This window comes from Python bivittatus, unplaced genomic scaffold, assembly GCF_059951505.1.
Source record: "Python bivittatus isolate LINGU-HERP-01145 unplaced genomic scaffold, Pbiv_v1 ctg000270_np1212, whole genome shotgun sequence".
Taxonomy (NCBI): Eukaryota; Metazoa; Chordata; class Lepidosauria; order Squamata; family Pythonidae; genus Python; species Python bivittatus.
The window spans coordinates 3,002,789-3,023,063 of NW_028277050.1; the positions used below are offsets into that span (position 1 = coordinate 3,002,789).

At 37.8% G+C, this 20,275-nt stretch overlaps 1 protein-coding gene across 1 annotated transcript in view; it reads left to right on the top strand.

Annotated features, from left to right (window-relative positions):
* SPAG17 (sperm associated antigen 17) overlaps positions 1–20,275 on the top strand; it is a 119,773-nt gene that overhangs the window by 8,268 nt on the left and 91,230 nt on the right. The window contains exons 4-10 of the mRNA XM_088138620.1: positions 5,653–5,784; positions 8,268–8,481; positions 11,284–11,478; positions 12,683–12,864; positions 14,577–14,717; positions 16,466–16,547; positions 19,191–19,282. Coding sequence (XP_087994746.1) covers positions 5,653–5,784; positions 8,268–8,481; positions 11,284–11,478; positions 12,683–12,864; positions 14,577–14,717; positions 16,466–16,547; positions 19,191–19,282 — 1,038 coding nt within the window. The remainder of the gene's footprint in view (positions 1–5,652; positions 5,785–8,267; positions 8,482–11,283; positions 11,479–12,682; positions 12,865–14,576; positions 14,718–16,465; positions 16,548–19,190; positions 19,283–20,275) is intronic.

Genomic DNA, 20,275 nt, shown 5'->3' on the forward strand with positions numbered 1-20,275 from the left:
CCCAAGATTGACAGGCAGGAGAGGCCACCCAGCCATGATCTGATCTAAGGCAGTCATCACTCTTTCATCCCAAGCAGTGACTAAGGCCTCAGTCATGCTTTGTGACAAGCCTCAGGAAAACCCCCAAGCTCTTTCTAGAACCCAATAGGTGCCTGGAGTGGACTGACTGAATAGTCCTACCTACCTCTGTGGTGTGTGTGTGTGTGTGTGTGCACGCATGTGCGAGGGGCCATGGAGAACTCCAAAGCACTCAGAAAGTGATGTGGCTATGACAAGGGACTGATGTTAATTTCCTCCATATGTAGATCACATCACCACTGCCCCAGGACAAAAACTAAATCCAACATCTAATCTCCACTATGCATTGGTCCCTTGATCATCTGGATCAGGTCCCTAGTTGCTAGAGTGGCCATGAACACCCAAATCACCTTTGACTCTGCATCCAGAGAAGACAGGCGAAACTCTCCCAATATCATAAATCTAAGAAACTCTACCACCAGCCCTGTTGTGGAGTTGAGCAGCTCCAGCAGGAAAGCTACTGTGCAACAGGGAGGCTGGTACATTACCAACTGATTCCTAGAGCTCAGTTTCACAAACAGGGTCTCATATCTGGTTATCTGCAGTGTAGAACCCATGAAAGCCATGAGAATCTTGCTGTACCCCAGTCCCTACCCTGGGATGGGGGATGATGCCACACTTAAAACCCAGGTGAGCACATCTCCAAGAGGAGTTCCATCCCTCCATGCTTAACCAGGTTTGTTATACATGCAGATTGGCCCTCTCTCATCCACAATTAAATCATGAATTAAGGAGGCCTCATTACATGGTAACCTGGTATTCAGTAGCAGCAGCTGGAGAACAGGGCCTCTGAGAGTCTGATAAGGAGTGAGGAGAAGCTGGAAAGCATAATCAACCAAAGACATTGAAACTACCTTCCCCATGAGCAGCCCACTATCAGTTGCCTACCATATCTCCCTCTCTCCATCTCCACCAAGATACCATTGCCTGCCCCTCCCCCCCAGCAGACCAGCCCCCTCTAACCTATGCTATTCCTCTCCCAGATCAGACAGATAACTAACCAGCTCTCCTAAGTTGCCCAAACTGATTCCTATGGATCATTTCTGATGTAGCATTCAGCAGTCTTTGGTTCCAGTCAGCCAGCTGCCCTCCCACCACAAATATATACCTGCCACATCACACCCCCAAATCCCCACTGCTGTCACTGGGGATAACAGTGAGCAAAAAGGGCAACTTGGAAAGTTACCACTACCTATCGTTTGCCTCTCTGTAGGAAGTGAGAACCTCCTAAGTCACCTCCAGTCTACCAAAACCATCCTCTCCAAAGACAGATTGAAATCCTTTCTAATTCCGAGTCCTTCAGACGCTCCTAAAAATGTCCTCAGGCACATGTTGCCAAAGGATGGCATAGATGACATATACTCTTTCTCATACAATATTTCTGCCACATGCGAGAGGCAAGATGGTTGCTGCCCAGGCCCTGTGACAGCTACAGAACTCAGGCCAGCCTCCAGTTCCACCCCTAGCCTCTGCCACTCACCACTGGCATCTGCATGCCCATGGCCTCCAAAATACTGAGGCCATGCCACACCAGGTTACTGTCATTGCTACTGCTGAACAGAAGAATACAGCCACCTAAGGAACAATCATAGCCAAACTCATTGCTGCTGCTGTCCCTAAGCTGAAGAACTCTGTTAGCTCCACAGCAGCCACCTTTCCATTAAATTCCACCAGCTTATCTAGCTCTGCACAAAGTGCCACATCCACCACCATTGAACAGCTAATCAACAGCATTGTTGCTGCTACCACTCTCCTGCAGGCTCCTCAATCAACTAAGTCTGCCGTATAATCTCATTTAAGTCCTAGGACTTCCTTGGTCACTGGTCAAGCTGGAACCACCTGCCATTCTGCCTCAAATGTTGTCACCTGGAGCAGCCACTGCAAAGTCCCTTCAAGTCACCTAACAATACATGCAGCATCCAAAAATCCTTTGCACCTTCCTCAGTGCTTTGCAACATTTGCACACCTTCTAGAGCATACTCCAAGATTAACTCCTATAGCCCACCATCATCAAACATCCTCCTCTGGTGCCATTTACAGGAAGAAAAAAGTTCAAGCTCATTTTGATTATTCCTCATATATTGAACACTAATAAAAAACAACTAAGTCTGTGACCTATATGAACTAAGTTTTTCTGATTTTTTTAACAGATCACAATACAGCAATATGTCCACTTTTCTTTGTCTCTGAGGTTATTAGTTCAGTATTTTTATCTTTGACTCCCATTAGATTCAATTTAAAGCCTTCCTGGTCAAGTTTGATATGCTTATGTGAAACACATTTTACTAGTCCTTGTGAGATATAGCCCAACTTTTGCTTCCTTAGAGTGGCATGGGCATAGTCTCACGATTCTGATCTTTGTAGGTATAGACACATCCTGATATCTGAATATCTTTTCCAAGCTCTTCGTGGTTCCTCTATCAAGTGCTAGTATGCTGCATATTTCTTGACTGCTGGTTCTTTTACTGTTGATCGCTGGTCCTAAAAGGCAGAAGCTATCCACCTCTTCGATATCTTCACTGTCAGTTCTAAGGCTGATTACTGTACCTGTTTTGTTTGGTTAGTTTTCTTTATATTTAATTTTAACGACTGTGTTCCTTGACTTTCATTACTAGAGCTTGCAGATCATTTGCATTTTCAGCTTCCAGAGTAGCTGTCATCTGTACAACATCTTCAGCACAATGCAGATTATTAATATTTCTTCATTCATTTGTAAAAACACACTCATCTTCTTTCAGTCCAGCTTCCCTCAATATATATTCTGCATATGGGATGAATGTACAACCTTGTCTCACTCCTTTGTGGACCTTCAGCCAGTCTGTTTCACCATGTTCTGCCTATACTGTGGCTTCCTGATCTGGGAGTCAATTTTGCATGAGGGCAGTGAGATGTTCTGGGATTCCCATTTTTCCAAGTACATTCTACAGCTTCATATGATTGGCACAAGATCTTTTCTATATTCAGTGAAGCACCTATTTTCTTCTTTTTAGTTTTCTTGGCTTTCTCAATTATCCACCATGCATCAGCAATAATGTCTCTTGTTCTTTGGTGTTTTGTAAATCAACTTGAACACCTGGCATCTCCTTTTCCATGTAGAGCTTTAATCTTCATTGGATGATCCTAAGCCTTATTTAGGTAACATGTGAAATTAAGAATATTGTACAATAATTTGCAAATTCTGTTAAATCTCCTTTGCTTGGTATTGGTACATAGATTGACCTCTTCCAATCTTTTAGCCACTGTTTTATTGTCCAGGTTTGCTGACATAGTTTGGTTAGCAACTTTACAGATTCTTCTTCTGTTGTTTGTCATATTTTAGTACATATTCCATCAATTCCTATAGCTTTTTCACTTGGTAATGACCAGAGTGCTGATCTAACTTCATCTTCTAGTACTAGAGATTCTTGTAAGTATGGAAGGTAGCTTGGATGTTGACTTCTCTTCTAATCAGAATTTCAATGTACTCCTTCCATCTTCCTTTGGTCTTCTAGGAATCCGTTACTATCTGTCCGTTTAGCATAACCTTTAGCATATCAGTTCAAGATTGGAATCTCTTCTGAATTCTGAGATTTTTTGGAAGACGTTCCTTGTTTTTTCTTGTCTGTTTCCATTTTCAATGTCTTTATAGAAATTATAACATTGCTTCTTGTTTCTTCTAACAGCTCTCTGAAATTCTTTGTTAAGTTCCTTCCTGAGATATTTGTCTTTCTCAGCTTTGGCTCCTCTTTTTGGCAATTTCTACTGTTTGTTCTGACATCCAGTTTGCTTTCTTTTGTTTCTTGGTCTTTGGCAGTCTCTTTCACATTCATCCCTTGATTTCTTTGATCCTTGGGCACCTGAAGTTATATGTCATGGGATTTATTTTTTATTTTTTTGTATGTGTGTTTTTAATCCTTTTGTGTCATCCGTAGTCACTTGTGTGAGATAGATGACTATATAAATCATATAAATAAATTCCACAGTTCCTCTGGTTTCCTATCAATAAAGTTCAGGACTACAAAATGATTCCTCATGTTCTCTTTGAAAATGGTGGGTATATGGTCAAGATTGTATTGTGGAAACTGGTTGGTTTTCTTCTTCCGTATGAGCTTAACTTGGAACTTATACATGAGCAGATCGTGATCTGTTCCAGAGTCAGCCCCTGGACATGTCTGTTATAACTGAGTTCTTCCATCTGCTTGTATCAATAATATGATCAATTTGATTTCTGTATATTCCACTTGGTAGTATAGTATATACTATACATAGTATACACTATGTTCATGTATGTACAGAGATGTCATTTTGGTTGTTGGAAGACTGTTTTAAAATGAAGGAATCATTGGATTGACAGAAACGATTAAGTCATTCCCCTGCTTCATTTTGGCTTCCATAAGCCATACAATCCAAGTACATTTTCCTCCTTAATATTTCCAACTTTGCATTCCAGGCTCCAACAACAAGGATTACATTTTGCTTGCCCATTGCCCATTACATTGCTTGCCCATTTCAAATTGACCATAAAACTCATCAACTTCCTCTTCTGCATCAGTGGTTGGAGCATAAACCTGAATAATTGTCATATTAAAGGGTTGTCTGTGAAGTCTAATTAATATTATTCAATCACTGATTATCCCAAGTACTGTTCTTGCTATATGCTTCCTGACTATGAAAACAACACCATTCCTTTTCTGTTTTTCATGTCCTGAAAAATAAACAGTATGATCTTCTAACTGAAAGTGTCCAATTCCAGCCCATTTCAATTTGCTGATGCCTAAGACATCAATGTGTGGTCGATTCATTTCATTTTTCACTCTGTTGAGCTTTCCCATGTTCATGCTTCTAACGTCTCATCTTACCACTGTAATTATATCTTTGCAGCTTTGGATTTCCTTTTCCTGCAACATCAGCAACTAGACCTCCCAAAGGCTTTAATCTAGCCATGACATAAACAACATTAGGATTCTGAAAGATCCTTAGCTCTTCTCAGTAGTGTGTTGAGTATCATCCATCCTGAGGGGCCCATCATTCAGCAGTATATCATCAATCATTTATATTGTCTCTCCATGTGGTTTACTTTGTAAAATACAAGAGTCGTTTACCATTGCCTTCTCCCATGCAGCGTGAAATAATGCCCTTGCCATTGTCACTAAAGTGATCATCCATCCCCATATCCCCAACATCTTCTTTATTGCTGCTGCCCAGTATGGAAGCCTGCTTGCTTTAGCAGGGCAGTTGAAGTGACCTTCATGCCTTGGGTGACCCTGCTCTTGGCATAAACTCCTGGCATTCTTTGCCCATCCCATCTTCCCCACCCCCAGCCACTCTGAGACAGCACAGTTGAGGGGAATTAACACTTTAGGTGCACAGAAATATATTCCTTTGCAAATTAAAGGAATAAAGATCTGTGTGCAGTAGCTTGAACAACTACTTATTGATGATGTATGATGCCTGTTGGTTGGGGCTCTGAGCAAGCTACTGGGGCCCTGATGACAAGCTTTTAGAAGCTGGGAACATGCTATTATCCATTCTTGTAAGTCCCTGCTTGTACTGTAAGAAATTCTTAAGTTGTTGCTATTTTGTTTCTCTCTGCAGGTGTTAGAAATGGCAAAAAGTATTCTGGATTCTGGGGAAGCACTTCCTGTAACTTTAATTGGAAAGTTAATTAAATACCAAATGCTTTGCATCAAACAGAAGGATCTTCAGAGAAGGAATGCTGAAAAGAAGGTATCTTCAGTTCCAACTGTATAAACACCTACCTGGAATAAATCTTGCTCGGTTCAATGTCATTTACTTCTGAATAGACTTGTATCTGATTGCACTGTAAATGGGACAGAAGAAAAACAGTTTTTACATCAAAAGCATCTTTTTTTGCCATGCTTTTTTTCTTTTTGTTCCTCATATATCCATCTTCAGCCTGAGTGTATCTCTACATTGTGGGAAATTTTCTACCTGCGTGGTATGCATTAATAATCTAAATTGATAAAAGTCTCAATGAGTTGGTCACAGAGCCTTTTAAAAAAATTAAAATAAATGGTCAATGTCAATAAAGTACAGGATTTGGCAGCAGTGGTGAGGGTAAAGCCTGGAAAGCATTTCTGGTAGCAAAAACTTCTGAACAAATCACAGCAATCAGAGCAAGAAATACTGAGCTAAATGGACCTGTGACCCCCTTCCACTGCCACGGTACCTTCTCATCTGAATAAATAGAGAACTGGAAATGTGCAACACTGTCGTTACAGCTGTCATTGGCTTCCTTCTGGAGCAATTGGTCCTTTGTTCAATTTTGCAATAAAATTTGTTAGAAATAAAGTTGGCATAGGCATTTTAGTAGTAAAATTGGTATCTAATACTTGGAGTTATGAACAAACAATATTTAATATTTGAGCTAATATAAAACATAGGTGTTTTGTGGAATTGAGGGAAAAAAGATTAAAAATTGTTGGAGCAGGTGGGGAACTGTTAAAATGGACATTAAGAGAAAAATGAATACACAGTGCTTTGTAACCATGTCAACTATACTGGTACTGTACCATTATTAAAATATTCTCACATTGTTACTCACTTAACTCTGTTTGCTGCCTGGTATTGCCACAATGGACCCTTGCTTCTCTGTGCTCGTCTCAACATTCTGTAGCATGGCCAATCGCAACATAAAACGTGTGTGTGTGTGTGTGAAATTTTTAAGAAATTTAAAAAATAAAAAGAGGAAATAAAGGTAATAAAGAAAAATAATAGTGAAAAAAGATAATAGAAAAAGAAATAGAAAAGGAAAAGGAAAAAAAATTATAAAGAAGCAGCTTCTGGTGTTCTTGACAGCAGTTGTAGATACATTTTTATTTTGTCCTCTCTAAGGTTACATCATCATCTCCTTCTTTCTGTAAGTTACCTTTTCTAATCTTCAAACCCGTAAATCACAAGTTCATTTTTCTCTTTTCCGCAAAAGGTCCATAAGGGGTTTCCAGTCACCAATAAATGTAGTTGTTGATCTTTCTCTAATCAAACAAGTTAATTTTGCCATCTCTGCTAGTTCTGCCATCTTTACTAACAATTCTCAGAATCTTTCCATTTTTGCACATATAAGAGTCCTGCAGCAGTAATCAAATACTGTATAAAAATAATCTTCCATGGCTCTTTTCTAGTTGACTGTCCATTAATCCCAGCAAGGAAAGTTCTGGTTTCAGTTGAATGTTGATTTTTAAAGTTCTTTGTATCATTATATGTATTTGAATGCAGAAATTTCTGGCTTTTTTACAAGTCCACCAGGCACGATAAAATGACCCTTCATGTTGTCCATATTTCCAACATAAATTTGAACCTTTATACATTCTAGACAATTTTTCTGGAGTCATATACCAATGATACATCATTTTATAAAAATTCTCTATTAAGTTATAACCACAATCCTTTTAATCACATATTTTCCCACTGTCCCACCAGTATATTGTGTCCAAAATTCTTAGCCCATTTTATCATCCAGTCTTTCACTTATCCTTCTTCCATTTCAAATTTCAATAAAGTTTACATGTTAGTCATCTGTACATAGTTCAACTTTAAATTCTGTCTCCTGCTGCTCAATTCTAAATGTCCTATTATCTACCTTAAATCTTTCTCTTAACTGCATATAAAAACCATTGAAAACTAAGTCCCTCTGCAGCCGTTTGCTCTTTTGGTTTCATCTTATACTCTCCATGTTGTTCTAACAACTCTCAGTAAGTTAAATGTTTTTCTTTACCTACTGTTTCTTTCTTATAAAATGCTCTTTGCTGAGGCCCATAAAGGCATTTTTGGGCACAGTCTGGGTTTATATCTGTTCCGTACTCTCAATATTAAACATTTTTTATAACAATCCAGCAAATGAGCCAACAGCCAAGGAGGGTATATTTCAGTCTACCTTAGCAAGAATATTCTCAATGACAGGAAGATCTCAAACATTTACTTTACCTTTTTTCTTCATCAAGGTTTTTATTTTTGATTTTTTTGCTATACAGATGGCAAAATCACTTTTTTCCCCCTGGAAATAAGCATTCTCTGTGAATCAGTGTAGTAATTTGTCTCTCCATGACTATAGAAAGGGCTCAAAACAATTCTGTAATCCAAAGTTGGCTTTGATTTTTTTTTAAAAAAATGCTGATATGTGGATTAGATCTTTATATAACTTTTCCTTGACATCTACAGGGGTATATTCATGGATTTCTCTAATTTAACAGGCAACAGATGAGCAAGACAAGGAGAAAGAAGAGAAGGGGAAGGGGAAAGGAAAACCTAAAAAGGAGAAGGAGAAGCCTGCCAGTGCCAAGGCTGGTGGAAAAGGAGGAAAAGGGAAACAGTCAACCGATTCACCAAATTTATCAGCAACTATCGTTAAAAAAGATACCAAGCTTAAAAGACGTGGGGAAGATGATGATCTTGATAAATTCATTGGTAGGTAAAAGTTGCATTATTGTATCCTCCTCCTAAAAATGAATCTTCCCATTCTAGGCCTCTTTCAGATTGCTTCATATATTATACAGGCAAAGCTGAACATATGAATAGGAAGCCTCAGTGAATCTTATGTATGTTTATTTTTATTTATTTTATTTTAAAATGTGCATATTGGGAGTATTTATTAAACTGCAGTATTTTATTTTTGCATATCTATTGCAAAGGATTAATTTAATTTAATTTATTAGATTTATTACTGCTGCCCACTCTAATACTTGTATTCTCATAATATATTTTATTAAGTACATCACAGTGATTTCAGTAAGACTTGACATTTGAATGAATGTAACTAAAATTACATTTGCTTCAACATATAAGAGAAAGCTCACTCTCTTTCTGTGCATATATGCAAAGAAAAGATATTTTTCTCTCATAAATAGTTGGTTGTGTTGTTGTTGTTTCAGCTAAATCAATAAACGATGGCATATGCTCAAAGCTTTTGCAATGCTGTAGAAATAGGCAATTAAAAATAAGTTGGTTCTTGGACAGCAGTACCCAATTTGAAGCTGACATGAAAAAAGTTCAGTACTTTCTCCATGTAGTTGTCCATTTCACTGCCTTTATTGCTTGCTTAGTTAACTTCAGTATGGCACAATCATTTTCAGTTGATTCATCAGTTATAAATTCTGCGAGGCTTCCTGGAGAAAGCCACAAAAGTAATGTAAGGATTGCTTCCATTTCTCTGCTGTTCATGGCAGCATACTTTTTCATAGAATATATTCAGGCTGAAAGAACTAGTATTCCAGAAAAAGAGCCCTGTGAAATGATTTGGTGATAAGTTTCAGTAATTTAGTTATGATAGAACTATAGTAAGAGTCATTTCACTACTATCCAGCTTCTTGGAACCCTCATATTTCTGTGGGAAAGAAAAAAGCCCACATCTTAAGATTGTTCCATAAAGTCCAAGCAGGAAGTTCATGGTGGATACAGCTCTTGATCATGAAATTTCTGAATGTATGAACCAGCAGGATAATCAATGAATTGAAGAGTAGCCTAGGCTTGCGATTTTATTCACGCTTCAATTGGAGTTAGCACCACTGAAGTCAGTGGGACTTGCTTTTGAGTAAATATGCATAGCACCAAAAGTGATTTCATATCTTTACTGAGCTCTCACATCCAAATACAACTTCTTTATATCATCTTCCCCGGTATAATATGGGCACGTTTATAAACCAAGGAAAAGACATCACCATAGCTTTTTGCACCATGTTTTTGGGGGACACCAAGCATTGCATTTTAACAAAACTCAGCATTGCTGCCGGCTGTTGTATTCTTTTAGTAATCTGAGTTATATGGGGCCCAAATTCTTAAATCAGTCTTATTGAGTTTAATTTTCCATTCCAGCCCACCTACTTTAGCAATCTTCTTTTCAGCTTTTAACCATGGCTGCTTCTGTTTTCTAGGGAGTTGGTGACAAATGCTCCATACAGCAGCTGGAGAGATTAAAATTTCTATATTAATATTGAACAATAATATCAATCGTTTTACTCGGATGTCTTACCAGGTGGTATCTGGCATTTATAAAAATGAAGGAAAAATGTGTGTTTGTGAATGGGTGCAAATGAAACAATTGTACAGCAATGAAATATAAATGCTACCTTCTAACCTTCATGTGATTTGTAATAGAAATCTAGCCATTACTTTGTGGCATACTATCCTGTGGAAGCTGAAATCTCTGCTTTCATCAGAATTTCCAAATAACATGTATCCAGGATGAAAGACTTGGGGTAACTCACAGACTTTATGCCAAGATATCTCTTCACACTTTAGATCATTGGAATATTGTGGCTTTTATATCTTAATTTCAATGTCTTATTGCTTTGTTTGATCCATCCTGTGCTAGCAGGACAAATAAAAAATGTTTTACAAAAGTGTGTTTAATCAATATGATCCACCAGAAGGAACTATTAGGTTAGGTGAACAATAACTTGATTAGTAGATAAATAGTGATTGCTAATAGTAACATGATTAATTTTTTTTGGTAGCAGAATCTCTGAAATACCTTCATGAAAATAAAGACTTCAGGGAATGATATTTCTAGAACAGGACATTTTATGTCAACTGTTTTCCAACAGGGAATCACTGAAGTGTTTCTATTACAAACAACTATATATTAATACTGTTTTAAAAAGAACTCAATCTACCAATCGCATGAAATCATAGAGCTGAGAAGAAAGACTATTATTACTCTCTAAAATAAAATGCATATGATACAGTCTAATCCACAAAACTATGTACTGTACAGTATGTATGCATGTATAGCTGGACTTCTAATGAATAAATTCATAAAGAAACATATTTCCTTTCTAAACCTTTTCTGTTGTGGTGCCCACCCTCTGGAACATCATCCCCCCAGAGATCAGACTTGCCCTGGCCTTGCTGGCCTTTTGCAAGGCATTAAAACCCGGTTTTATGATCAGTCCTGGGGCCCTGATAGTATGAGTGAGCCTGTTTCCTGGTGGTATTGATTGTGGGATGTTGTGAGTGCTCTCAGTTGCTATTTTATGCTATGTATGTTATTTACAATTTTGGTTATTGCTTTTATTCTGTTTTTATCCTGTTTTTAATTGTTAGCCACCCAGAGTGATGTATATGAAATCGATGACCATATAAATAAAATAAATGTACGCAACACATCTATTTTAGGTATATGTATGTACATGTCCATCAACTGAAGACATGAAGATCATCCCAACCATATATTTTAATCAAACCAGTGGTTTTATGTGATGTTTTAAACAGATGATGAACCAGATGACGGTGCTCAGTATTATTTCATAATTACTGGCTTTCACTATCCTCAACTTTTACCTATACTGTCTGATCTTGGCATCAACATTGGAAGCGTTATTCAGATTTCTTCTGACAATTATGAGCCACTCCAGACCTACTTAGAAGCAATTGCTTTGCAGGAAGAACCACTTCTTGCACCAGAAGGTAAACTACTGATTAATAAAAACATTTATATTTTTCATTAGTGCTGTTGCTTTGTTTTAAATAGGCTTTTACTCTTACAAAATAAGTAGAGCATTTATTAACATTAAAAACATATGTATTTATTATTGATCTTTCTGTAGACTTAAATCTTTATCTTATGTTTGAGGTCTGTTTCGTTGGGAATGACAAAGAATAGAAACTGGCATCAATGATATGTAGATGAGGGTGTGTTCTAAAAAATAATGAGGAGTCCTACTGACTCCTCAACCATTGGTAAAATAACAGAAAAGATAGTCAAGTGATTCATACTAAATAAGGCCATTATGTCCCTTGCTGATCCTTGGAAGCCACTAGCAGCTCAAAGTAGTTCATATATGTTTGAAAGGATCTTATTTGGGATTAGTTAGTAATGCCCCTGAAGATTGGGTTATTGCAACAAGCAATACTAGCAGCTCTTGGATGAATTTTCCAAAACTACAACTAGTCAAAAATACAGCTATGTTGCTGGGTGATTGCAGGCACTTGATTGTAGGCACTGTCTCCTGCAAGGCCTGCACTGCTTACCAGTTTCTTTCCAGGCTCAATTCAAAGTGTTGGTAATGTTCTTTCAACTACGAATGTGACACATTCTCTGTTAGTATTTCACTAATGGCTTAAAATGTTGCTTTTTGGGGGGGGAAGTAATTATCTCTACAGGAAACATACTTTTTAAGTAAACATAACTCCCCCCCCCAAAAAAAATACAGGCTTTTTCTTCCTCGTGCCAGCACCTCATTTACATTTTTTTCCTCTTCTTAAAATTACTTTCACAGTCTGTTGTGTATTATGGTCAGTAGTGCCAGTGAAATATAAGATGACTAATGTTTCATTGTTTCATTGGAAGGGATAAAGTTGGATTTCCCATGCATACATTTTGAAAGTTTATGCTCCACTTTAAAAAAAAAAAAAAAAGTTAAAAATGCAGTACTTCAGGTGAGCATGTTCTATGGTTCATATTTCTTTATATAGTATCTGTTTCTTCATTAAATGGGTTTGAGAACGTTTTCAGAAAGTGTGTTTTATGTTAATGGCAGATGAATCTTAAATTAGTGTTAGGAGTAGACAAATTTTAATTTTCCTTTTTGCCAGGGTATGCCAAAAGTATATTCATTTTAGTCATGACATACAAATAGGCTCTATTAATCTGCTTCTGATGCAATTCAAGTTGTAGAAGCTGAGAACAAAAAGAAGCAAAAAGCAGCTAAAGACCTGGAAACATTCTGGAAATATTTGGAACCAATCCTGAACAATGGAAAACCAGGATCAAATATTTTTCAGATAGCTAGACTCCTTCACAAAGTCCATGAGTCTTCCTTTCCTGCTGACTGGAGCAGCAATGACTTGATGGTTAGTAGCCTGTTCTTTTACAAAAAGGCATCTCTGTTGGGTTTAGGGCCAATAAAGTGGTTCAACATTTGTCTCTAATTATCGATTACCCTAACACCCTAAACGTCTTCTGCTTACTGGCAATGGCTGTATTTCCTGGTGATTAAGCATTTTAAGGGGAAATGTGCCTGTCATGATGGCAGATGATAGGCTAGGTGATATAGATTTTTGAATGTTGCTGCTTCTGATTTGTTTTCTCTAATGGACCACAGTATATGGAAGAGGGATGTTACTAAGCTGAGTTTCTCAGACTCTGCGTACTCCACTGATGTTCACAGTCACATGATTGAATATTTTCTGGTCCTGGCTTTTGATAGTATTATTTTTCCTGTATACTCATACAGCCTGACAAAGTTCATTGTTAGAAAAATTGCTTATTCATCCCAAGGAATGAATCCCTGTAAAGTAAGTGCTTGTTCGATAGGGGAAGGGAAGTCACTTCAATTGAGAGAAGGAGATTTGACTCAGAATAGCTGTCCTATAATATGGACTGCAATTTCTCTGAATATAATTAAGTTTGGAGATCATATAATAATTCGGTAATAGCAGCCAGCCTCATTATCTGAATATGGCTTCAGGAGACAGTTAATAGGAGAAAATGGTGCAAATTAGGATAAAGAAAATGTATTATAATATTTAATTCATCAAAGTGAAATAAAATGTTTGAAAACGTTTCAAAGTTTTTCTGGATATAGCTGAAGTAAGCATGTATAACCAGATTTAGAACTGGAAGTGGTACAGATGTGTAATCCAGAAGGAAGAAACTAACTGCCTAAGAATACCTGTAATACACATTTGTTCTCCTATAAATCCATGTGCATATTTCCTTTACAAATCAAGGGAATTTCCCATGACAAAATTCTCCACAATAGATGATGGAAAGAAAAATAATTTTTAGCAGTGATCTGAGAAATTGGATTCTTGAATTATAATATATTAAACGGACAGCTGTGTACTGTGCTAATGGATAGAAAACTTCTTATTGCAGTTCTTTCAAGAAAAAGGGAATATTAATACAGTGGTGCCTCAGGTCATGAACGCTTCTGTTCACAACCAATTCGGGTCACGAACAGCACCGTTCACAAAATTTTACCTCCGTTCGTGAACGCTGGATCGGATGACGAACAGGATCCGCGGCCATTTTCCCTCCCGTGACACATGGTCCGCGGCCATTTTTCCGCCCCTGACACGTGGTCTGCGGCCATTTTTCCGCCCCTGACACGTCCGCGGCCATTTTTCCGCCCCGACACATGGTCCGCGGCCATTTTCTGCTCCTGACACGTGGTCGTAGGGAGGGGGACTCTCCCTCCAAGCAATAGCCGCCTCCCTGTCCTCCACGCCAGAATGGATTAACGGTAATTACATTGAACCTTATGGGAAAATTTGCTTCGGGTTGTGACCGATTCGGGTCGCGATCAGAGTCGCGGAATGAATTAAGTTCGTGAACCGAGGTTCTACTGTAATTTAAATAATTTAACCTCAACAGCACAAAATCATAAACACTGTGTTGTTAAATTAGATGTATTTCATTGCTAAAAATTTTACTGCATTTGCCTGTTGCCTTTACTTGAGTAATCACTTGAGTAGAACAATAGAAAGTTGGGATATGAAATGAATAAGCAAATAAATATTGTAAACTCAGTCTTTATATTTCTTTATCTTCCATTATGTAGCTTGAAATTGGAACAGATATCTTTGAACATGTTGCATGTTTAATGTATGACTGCCTGGATTGGAAAAGACAGTACCAGCACTACTTGAAATCATCTAAATTTATTAATGTGCCTCTGGTAGAAAAGAAGAGTAAATTAGAGGTTTGTGATAAATAGCCAAAAATGTTATTATGTAAAACTTGGTATGGAAATATATTTTGCTTAAAATCTGATCATTTGGATACTGTTAAGTCTGATATTGTGCTTCAGAGCTGAATCTGTTGATGGAGTAATTACTGTTGAATAAATCATTGCTCCTCCAATTTACTGGGTATTTTAACATCCTGCTAGACTGGCAAAATATTTATCTATTTTATTATTACAAAATTAATATAGCACCATATCCCAAAATGATAGGCAGTTTATAGACAACAGATAAATAAAAACAATGCCATAATCCCTGTTAAAAAAATCCAATTAAAATTTCTTTAAAAATAATTTGTATTAAATAAAAGAATTGAATAGATTATTAAAACCAACAAAAAATTCAGCCCAAATTCAACTACCAGATCCCAACTATCCGGGGGGAAAAAACCTTGTTTTTAACACCTTTCAGTATTAGCTCAGCAGCATGAGGACAATCTGCATTGGGAGCGAGCTTTTCCATTGTAATAGGGCCACCACCAAGAAGGCCTGTTTTGGGCTCCTGCCTCTCACTTCTCAGGCTGGAACATTCCCAGTAAGCAATTTCTGTTTGGAGAAGATGGGCCCTAAGGTAATGGGGAGCCAAGCCATGTAAAGCATTATAGGTTAATACCAGCACTGTACATTTTAGTTGGAAACCTACTGGCAGCCAGTGCAGTCTCTGCAGAACAGATATTATGCTCCTGAACTGCCTCTCACCTGCTAGCAAATGAGAAGTTACATCTTGTTCCAACTGCAGTTTCTGAGTAGTTTTCAAAGGCAGCTCCAAGTACAGTGTTTTCTAGTAATCTCATCTAAAAGTCACAAAGGCATGAATCACTGGTACACCAGTTGGGCAAGTGTTTTCTTACCACAACCTCCACATGTAAATCCAGGGAAAGTGCAACCCCATTTAGAGTTAGACTTGGGGCTGAAATGGAGTCATATTGTTTCCTTCCAAACACTACCCCTGTTTTACTGGGATTTAGCTTATACTTGCTAAATCTGTTTTAGTCCCACATACCTTCCAACCATTGGGTTAAAATCTCCACAGCATCTCTGGCTTGGATTGAGGTGTGGTCTTGTATCACAAGCACATTGATGATACATCATCCTGAACTGACAGATTACTTCTCCCAGCAGTTTCATATAGATGTTGAATAACATGAGGGAGAAAGGTGAGCCTTGTGGCCATAGGAGTGGCCATGGCATGGCGATGGACAGAACCACTTCCCCTGCCAATAGCTACTGACGAGCTGCTCCCTTATGAAGAAGTTGAACCATCATAAAACAGTAATCCCACTTCCAGTTGTCACTGGTGATCTAGGCGGAAACCATGGCCAATGTTGTCATATAATATTAAGAGGTGTAATAGGACTAGAAGGGGCATATTCTTTCCCTTCTAGACCAGATGAAAGTCATCTACTAGAGCAACTAATGCTGTTTGTCCCTTACCCAGGTTTGAACCCTGAAGAGTATTCATTATAGCTGAATCAAGAGATGGCCTCTTCAGGAACAAATGCTCTATTACTTCTTTGAAGGAAGCTGGTACCATGCATTTTTTCAAAGAAATATGAATCACATCTTAAATCTAGTCACATCCCTCAGTCTACCCAAAGGAACACTAGGATCTAGCCCACATAATTTTATTCAGTTTTTTTCAGCTGTAACAAGATTAAAACATAAGCATATGCTATTTTGTTTTAATTAATGTTTTATTTCACTAGATGCAGGCGACTGCTCCAGTTACTCCCTCAAGAAAAAAACAGGCTGTAGAAGAGCCTGCTGCACTCCCAGTTTTAACTACAGGTACATGTAAAGTAACTTCAGTTATTGTCCAAAAATTATCAGAACATGTCCTTTTCACTGTTCTATGAAAGTATGCAATATAACATTGTGCAAACCTTCGGTGATAGCAGTGGGAGCATTTCTGATGGTCTATTCACTCCTGGGGTCCCTACATAATTGGATAAGTTATATTAACATAGGAGATAATCTTTGATCATTAACTGCTGAATGTATTTTCTCCAGCTTTATAAGCATGTAGACTTTATGAAAATTACTGACATACTCCAGAAGGTAGATAAAACAAATCAGAGTCCCTTAATGAATGTAATCCCCATTTATCAACAAGGTCTTCATAATTATTATCTCCGCCCATTTCCCCCTAATGGTTAAGAATACTCCCAGAGCTCTGTGAATGGCTACCAACTTCTGCTGGTGACTAGAATGGTGCAGCTTACAAACTAGTTTGCCATAATCATCAAATGTGTTGTCAGGTATTGCTCTATTTCCAGCCTGTTGCATACCACAATAAGTATATATAGCTTACAGTAAGGTTTTTGTTATGGTCCTTTAAGTCAATCTTGACTCCTAGTGACTACCTGGATAGGTTGAACAGGTCCATTCAGGTTTGGGGCAACATATTTTGGAAACGTTTTGCTAGTACCTGCTAGAATGTGTTTTGACATCCCAGTCTAGATCCGAGAGAAAATAACTGACCCAGAGTTATCATGCTGGCTTTCTGCCTGGGGAGAACTGGAACTTGAGTCTCCCCACTCCTAGTCCAGCACCATTAACCACTACACCAAATTGGCTCTGCAGTTAGGAAGCTAAAGGTTAAATTAACTTATCAAAATTAACACTGTCATACGCTTACCAATTTGCAAAGGAGAAAGGGTGATTTGCAGCTTACACCACTGTAATTATTTCCAGGAAGTGCCAGTATTTTCATCACTGAACCGTGTTATGGTTACATGTGACATATGAGAACACCTCTGCATGTGTGGGAGTGTATATGTATGTGTTTGTGTGTAGGCAATTACCTGTACCATTTTAAGATTCTGGGTGTTATATTCCTTGTGTTCCTCTTTTGTTGGAGGTGAAGCAGACATCGGCAAGGAAATGAACTTTTCAGCTATGGCACTTCAGTTTTTTTCATAACCTCCATGCAGAGGCTTCCATAGTGCCAAATTCATTATGAAAATTATTCAATTCAACTGGGCATTTTAAATTTAATCATTACATCTTAAATTCAGTGAGTGCCAAGTTGTTGTTTATCTGCCCATGTTTATCTTATTATTAGGGATTGTTTTTAGTGATTATGAACACTTGAATTTTGAAAAAAAGTAGTGTATATAAGTATTTAGGATAAAATTCATAACTAAAGTAGGCATTAAAATGTACTTTTGGAAAAGCAAAGCCCCTTATAAAATTGCTGAAACTTTATTGTTCCTCAGTAATGCTACTGCCGCCTTGGTAATTCAGTCCAATTCTGACAAGTTGGACAGACAAGGATCAAGAAGACGTGCTACAAGAACCTTGTAGATCTCAAAGAAAAGTTGAACAGATTGGAACTGATTTTGATCAGTCATGGCATTCAAGCTGGACTAAACATAAACTATTTTTTGACAAGATTTCCTGCAAATTAATCACAACTGACATCCAAGATGTCTGTCTTATTATATTAGTTAGATTGTGTCAGCCTGTAAGGTAGACCAGATTAAAAAACCAATGTCATATAGGTCAGTTACTATTTTTATTATAACAAAATCTTGCAAGTCTGAATGTCCTTCCCCCCTCCCTCACTTTATTTTTGTGTGACCTAGGGAGGGGCCTGTCTGAGATGTTTTCTCAAGTTAGTTTCTTGGAATGGCTCAAACCCCACTTATCTGACCATTGCTTTGGTAGTAGCTCTTCTTCCTGTCCTTCAAGGCCATTCCCTATTCCTTCTACAGATTGTTACAAGTCTTTTACCACTTTGACAACAGGGCATGGATATGATGGTTTCAGTGATGTAAGATTTCTTTGCATCAATGATTCACATGGAATGGATTTCAAGTTTTCTGAATATTTGCTAGTTTTGCTTGTCTGTTTCATCCTCTTAGAAAAACAAGAGGCAGTATGACTTGGAGAAATGGGAGATCCTGTAGTGCAATTGAGTCAGTAGACCAACTCATTTTCACATTTTAAGGATCAAGCAAAGTATGAGCAGGGTTGCCACCCATATCAGCTGGAAGATCCTCAAACCATTTAAAACAAAAATGGTCATCCCCAAAGAGGATGGACCAAGCATAATTATAATCTTTCAAGAGTTTGTACTGTTGGCTTTCCATCATAAGGCTCACCAGCATAAATCAAACTCTTACCTGATGGACTGCGCAGATTCAGAAAGCTTTGCTGCCTTTTGTTAAAGTTGTTTAAGTCAATACAGTTGTTTAAAGGATGTAATCTGTGGATTGAGAGAAAAAGCTTTCAGTTACTGAAAAAGAACTTGCCTTCTTTAGCCTCAGAAGAGGGGCCTATTGCAAAGGGAACTACCTCCTTCCTTTGAGAAGCATGAATATTCACAGATGTATACTGAACTCAAATTGCATTTATCTGTAGCTCTAAATGTTTTGAACACATTATTTTTAATTTTTATTTTTATTAAAGAGAGTTTTATTATTACAGATGTAGACATGAGATATTACAATGATCTCCTAAGTGGTATCCCTGATGAGGTGGTTTCTGTTGCCTTAATACTGGATTGTATGGTGCAGCAGGTAAGCAAACATAGTCTCCAATTTATACAGGAATAATTATGATTTCTAAAAAAAGTCTTTGCAGCTAAAGGACCTACAAGATCTTTAATTAAAGGTCTCTGCTAGGGGAAGGAGGAATAATTTTGCATTATTGAAGTGTGGGTAGATGAACTAAATAACTGAGGAGAACGGATGTTTCTCATTTTACCTGGTTTGGGAAGCAAGATTACTGGATCTGGTGACTCCCTTTTCCGGTTTTATATGGTTGTGCTGAATGTTGGACTTTCAAGTTGTATTAAGAGATTTTATTAGTGTACTACAGGATCAGGCAATTTTTTTTTCCTGTTAGGAACTGCACATTATCAATTTTTTGGCCTCTGTTCAAAGAGTCTTGAAGAAGTCATCAGGAATTGCAATCAAATTTTCTGGCCCTGTTGGGAAAGGATACATTTTTAGTGGGGGGGGGGGACAACAATAAAAAGTGCTGTCAAAAACTGACAGAAAAGGGGTTGACCATGAAATCTAGAGGTATACTCTGGTAGCTGCAAAATGGGGGCTATTGCTCTACATGCGGCCTGTGGACTGCAAGTTGTCTATACTTGGCATACTGATTATTGTGACACCTAATGTTCTTTGTTCCTCAACTTGGGTTTGATGTTAAAGATCTCTGAGGTTTTTGTTCTGAAGAAACTTTTTCTGAACTGCATGCCTAGGGAAGATTTTCATTTTATAGTCATCATGGTAATCATGCATGAGCAAGGGTATATCACGCCCTTGACTTGTATTTTTGACTGAGCAGGGAAGTTATAATCAGGATAGTCATTAAATAACTTCCTAGTGAGAACGAGGCTTCCTTTTTGAAGCGGCTCTGGATTTATTTGAAACTACAGTATTACTGAAAAGTCTAATAGATTTCTTAAGGTCCTTGGAGATTTTCCAATCCATGTATTTGCTTTGAGAAATATAATTGCCCTATTTATGTTAAGATTCCCTATCTATCCACTGATTTAATAG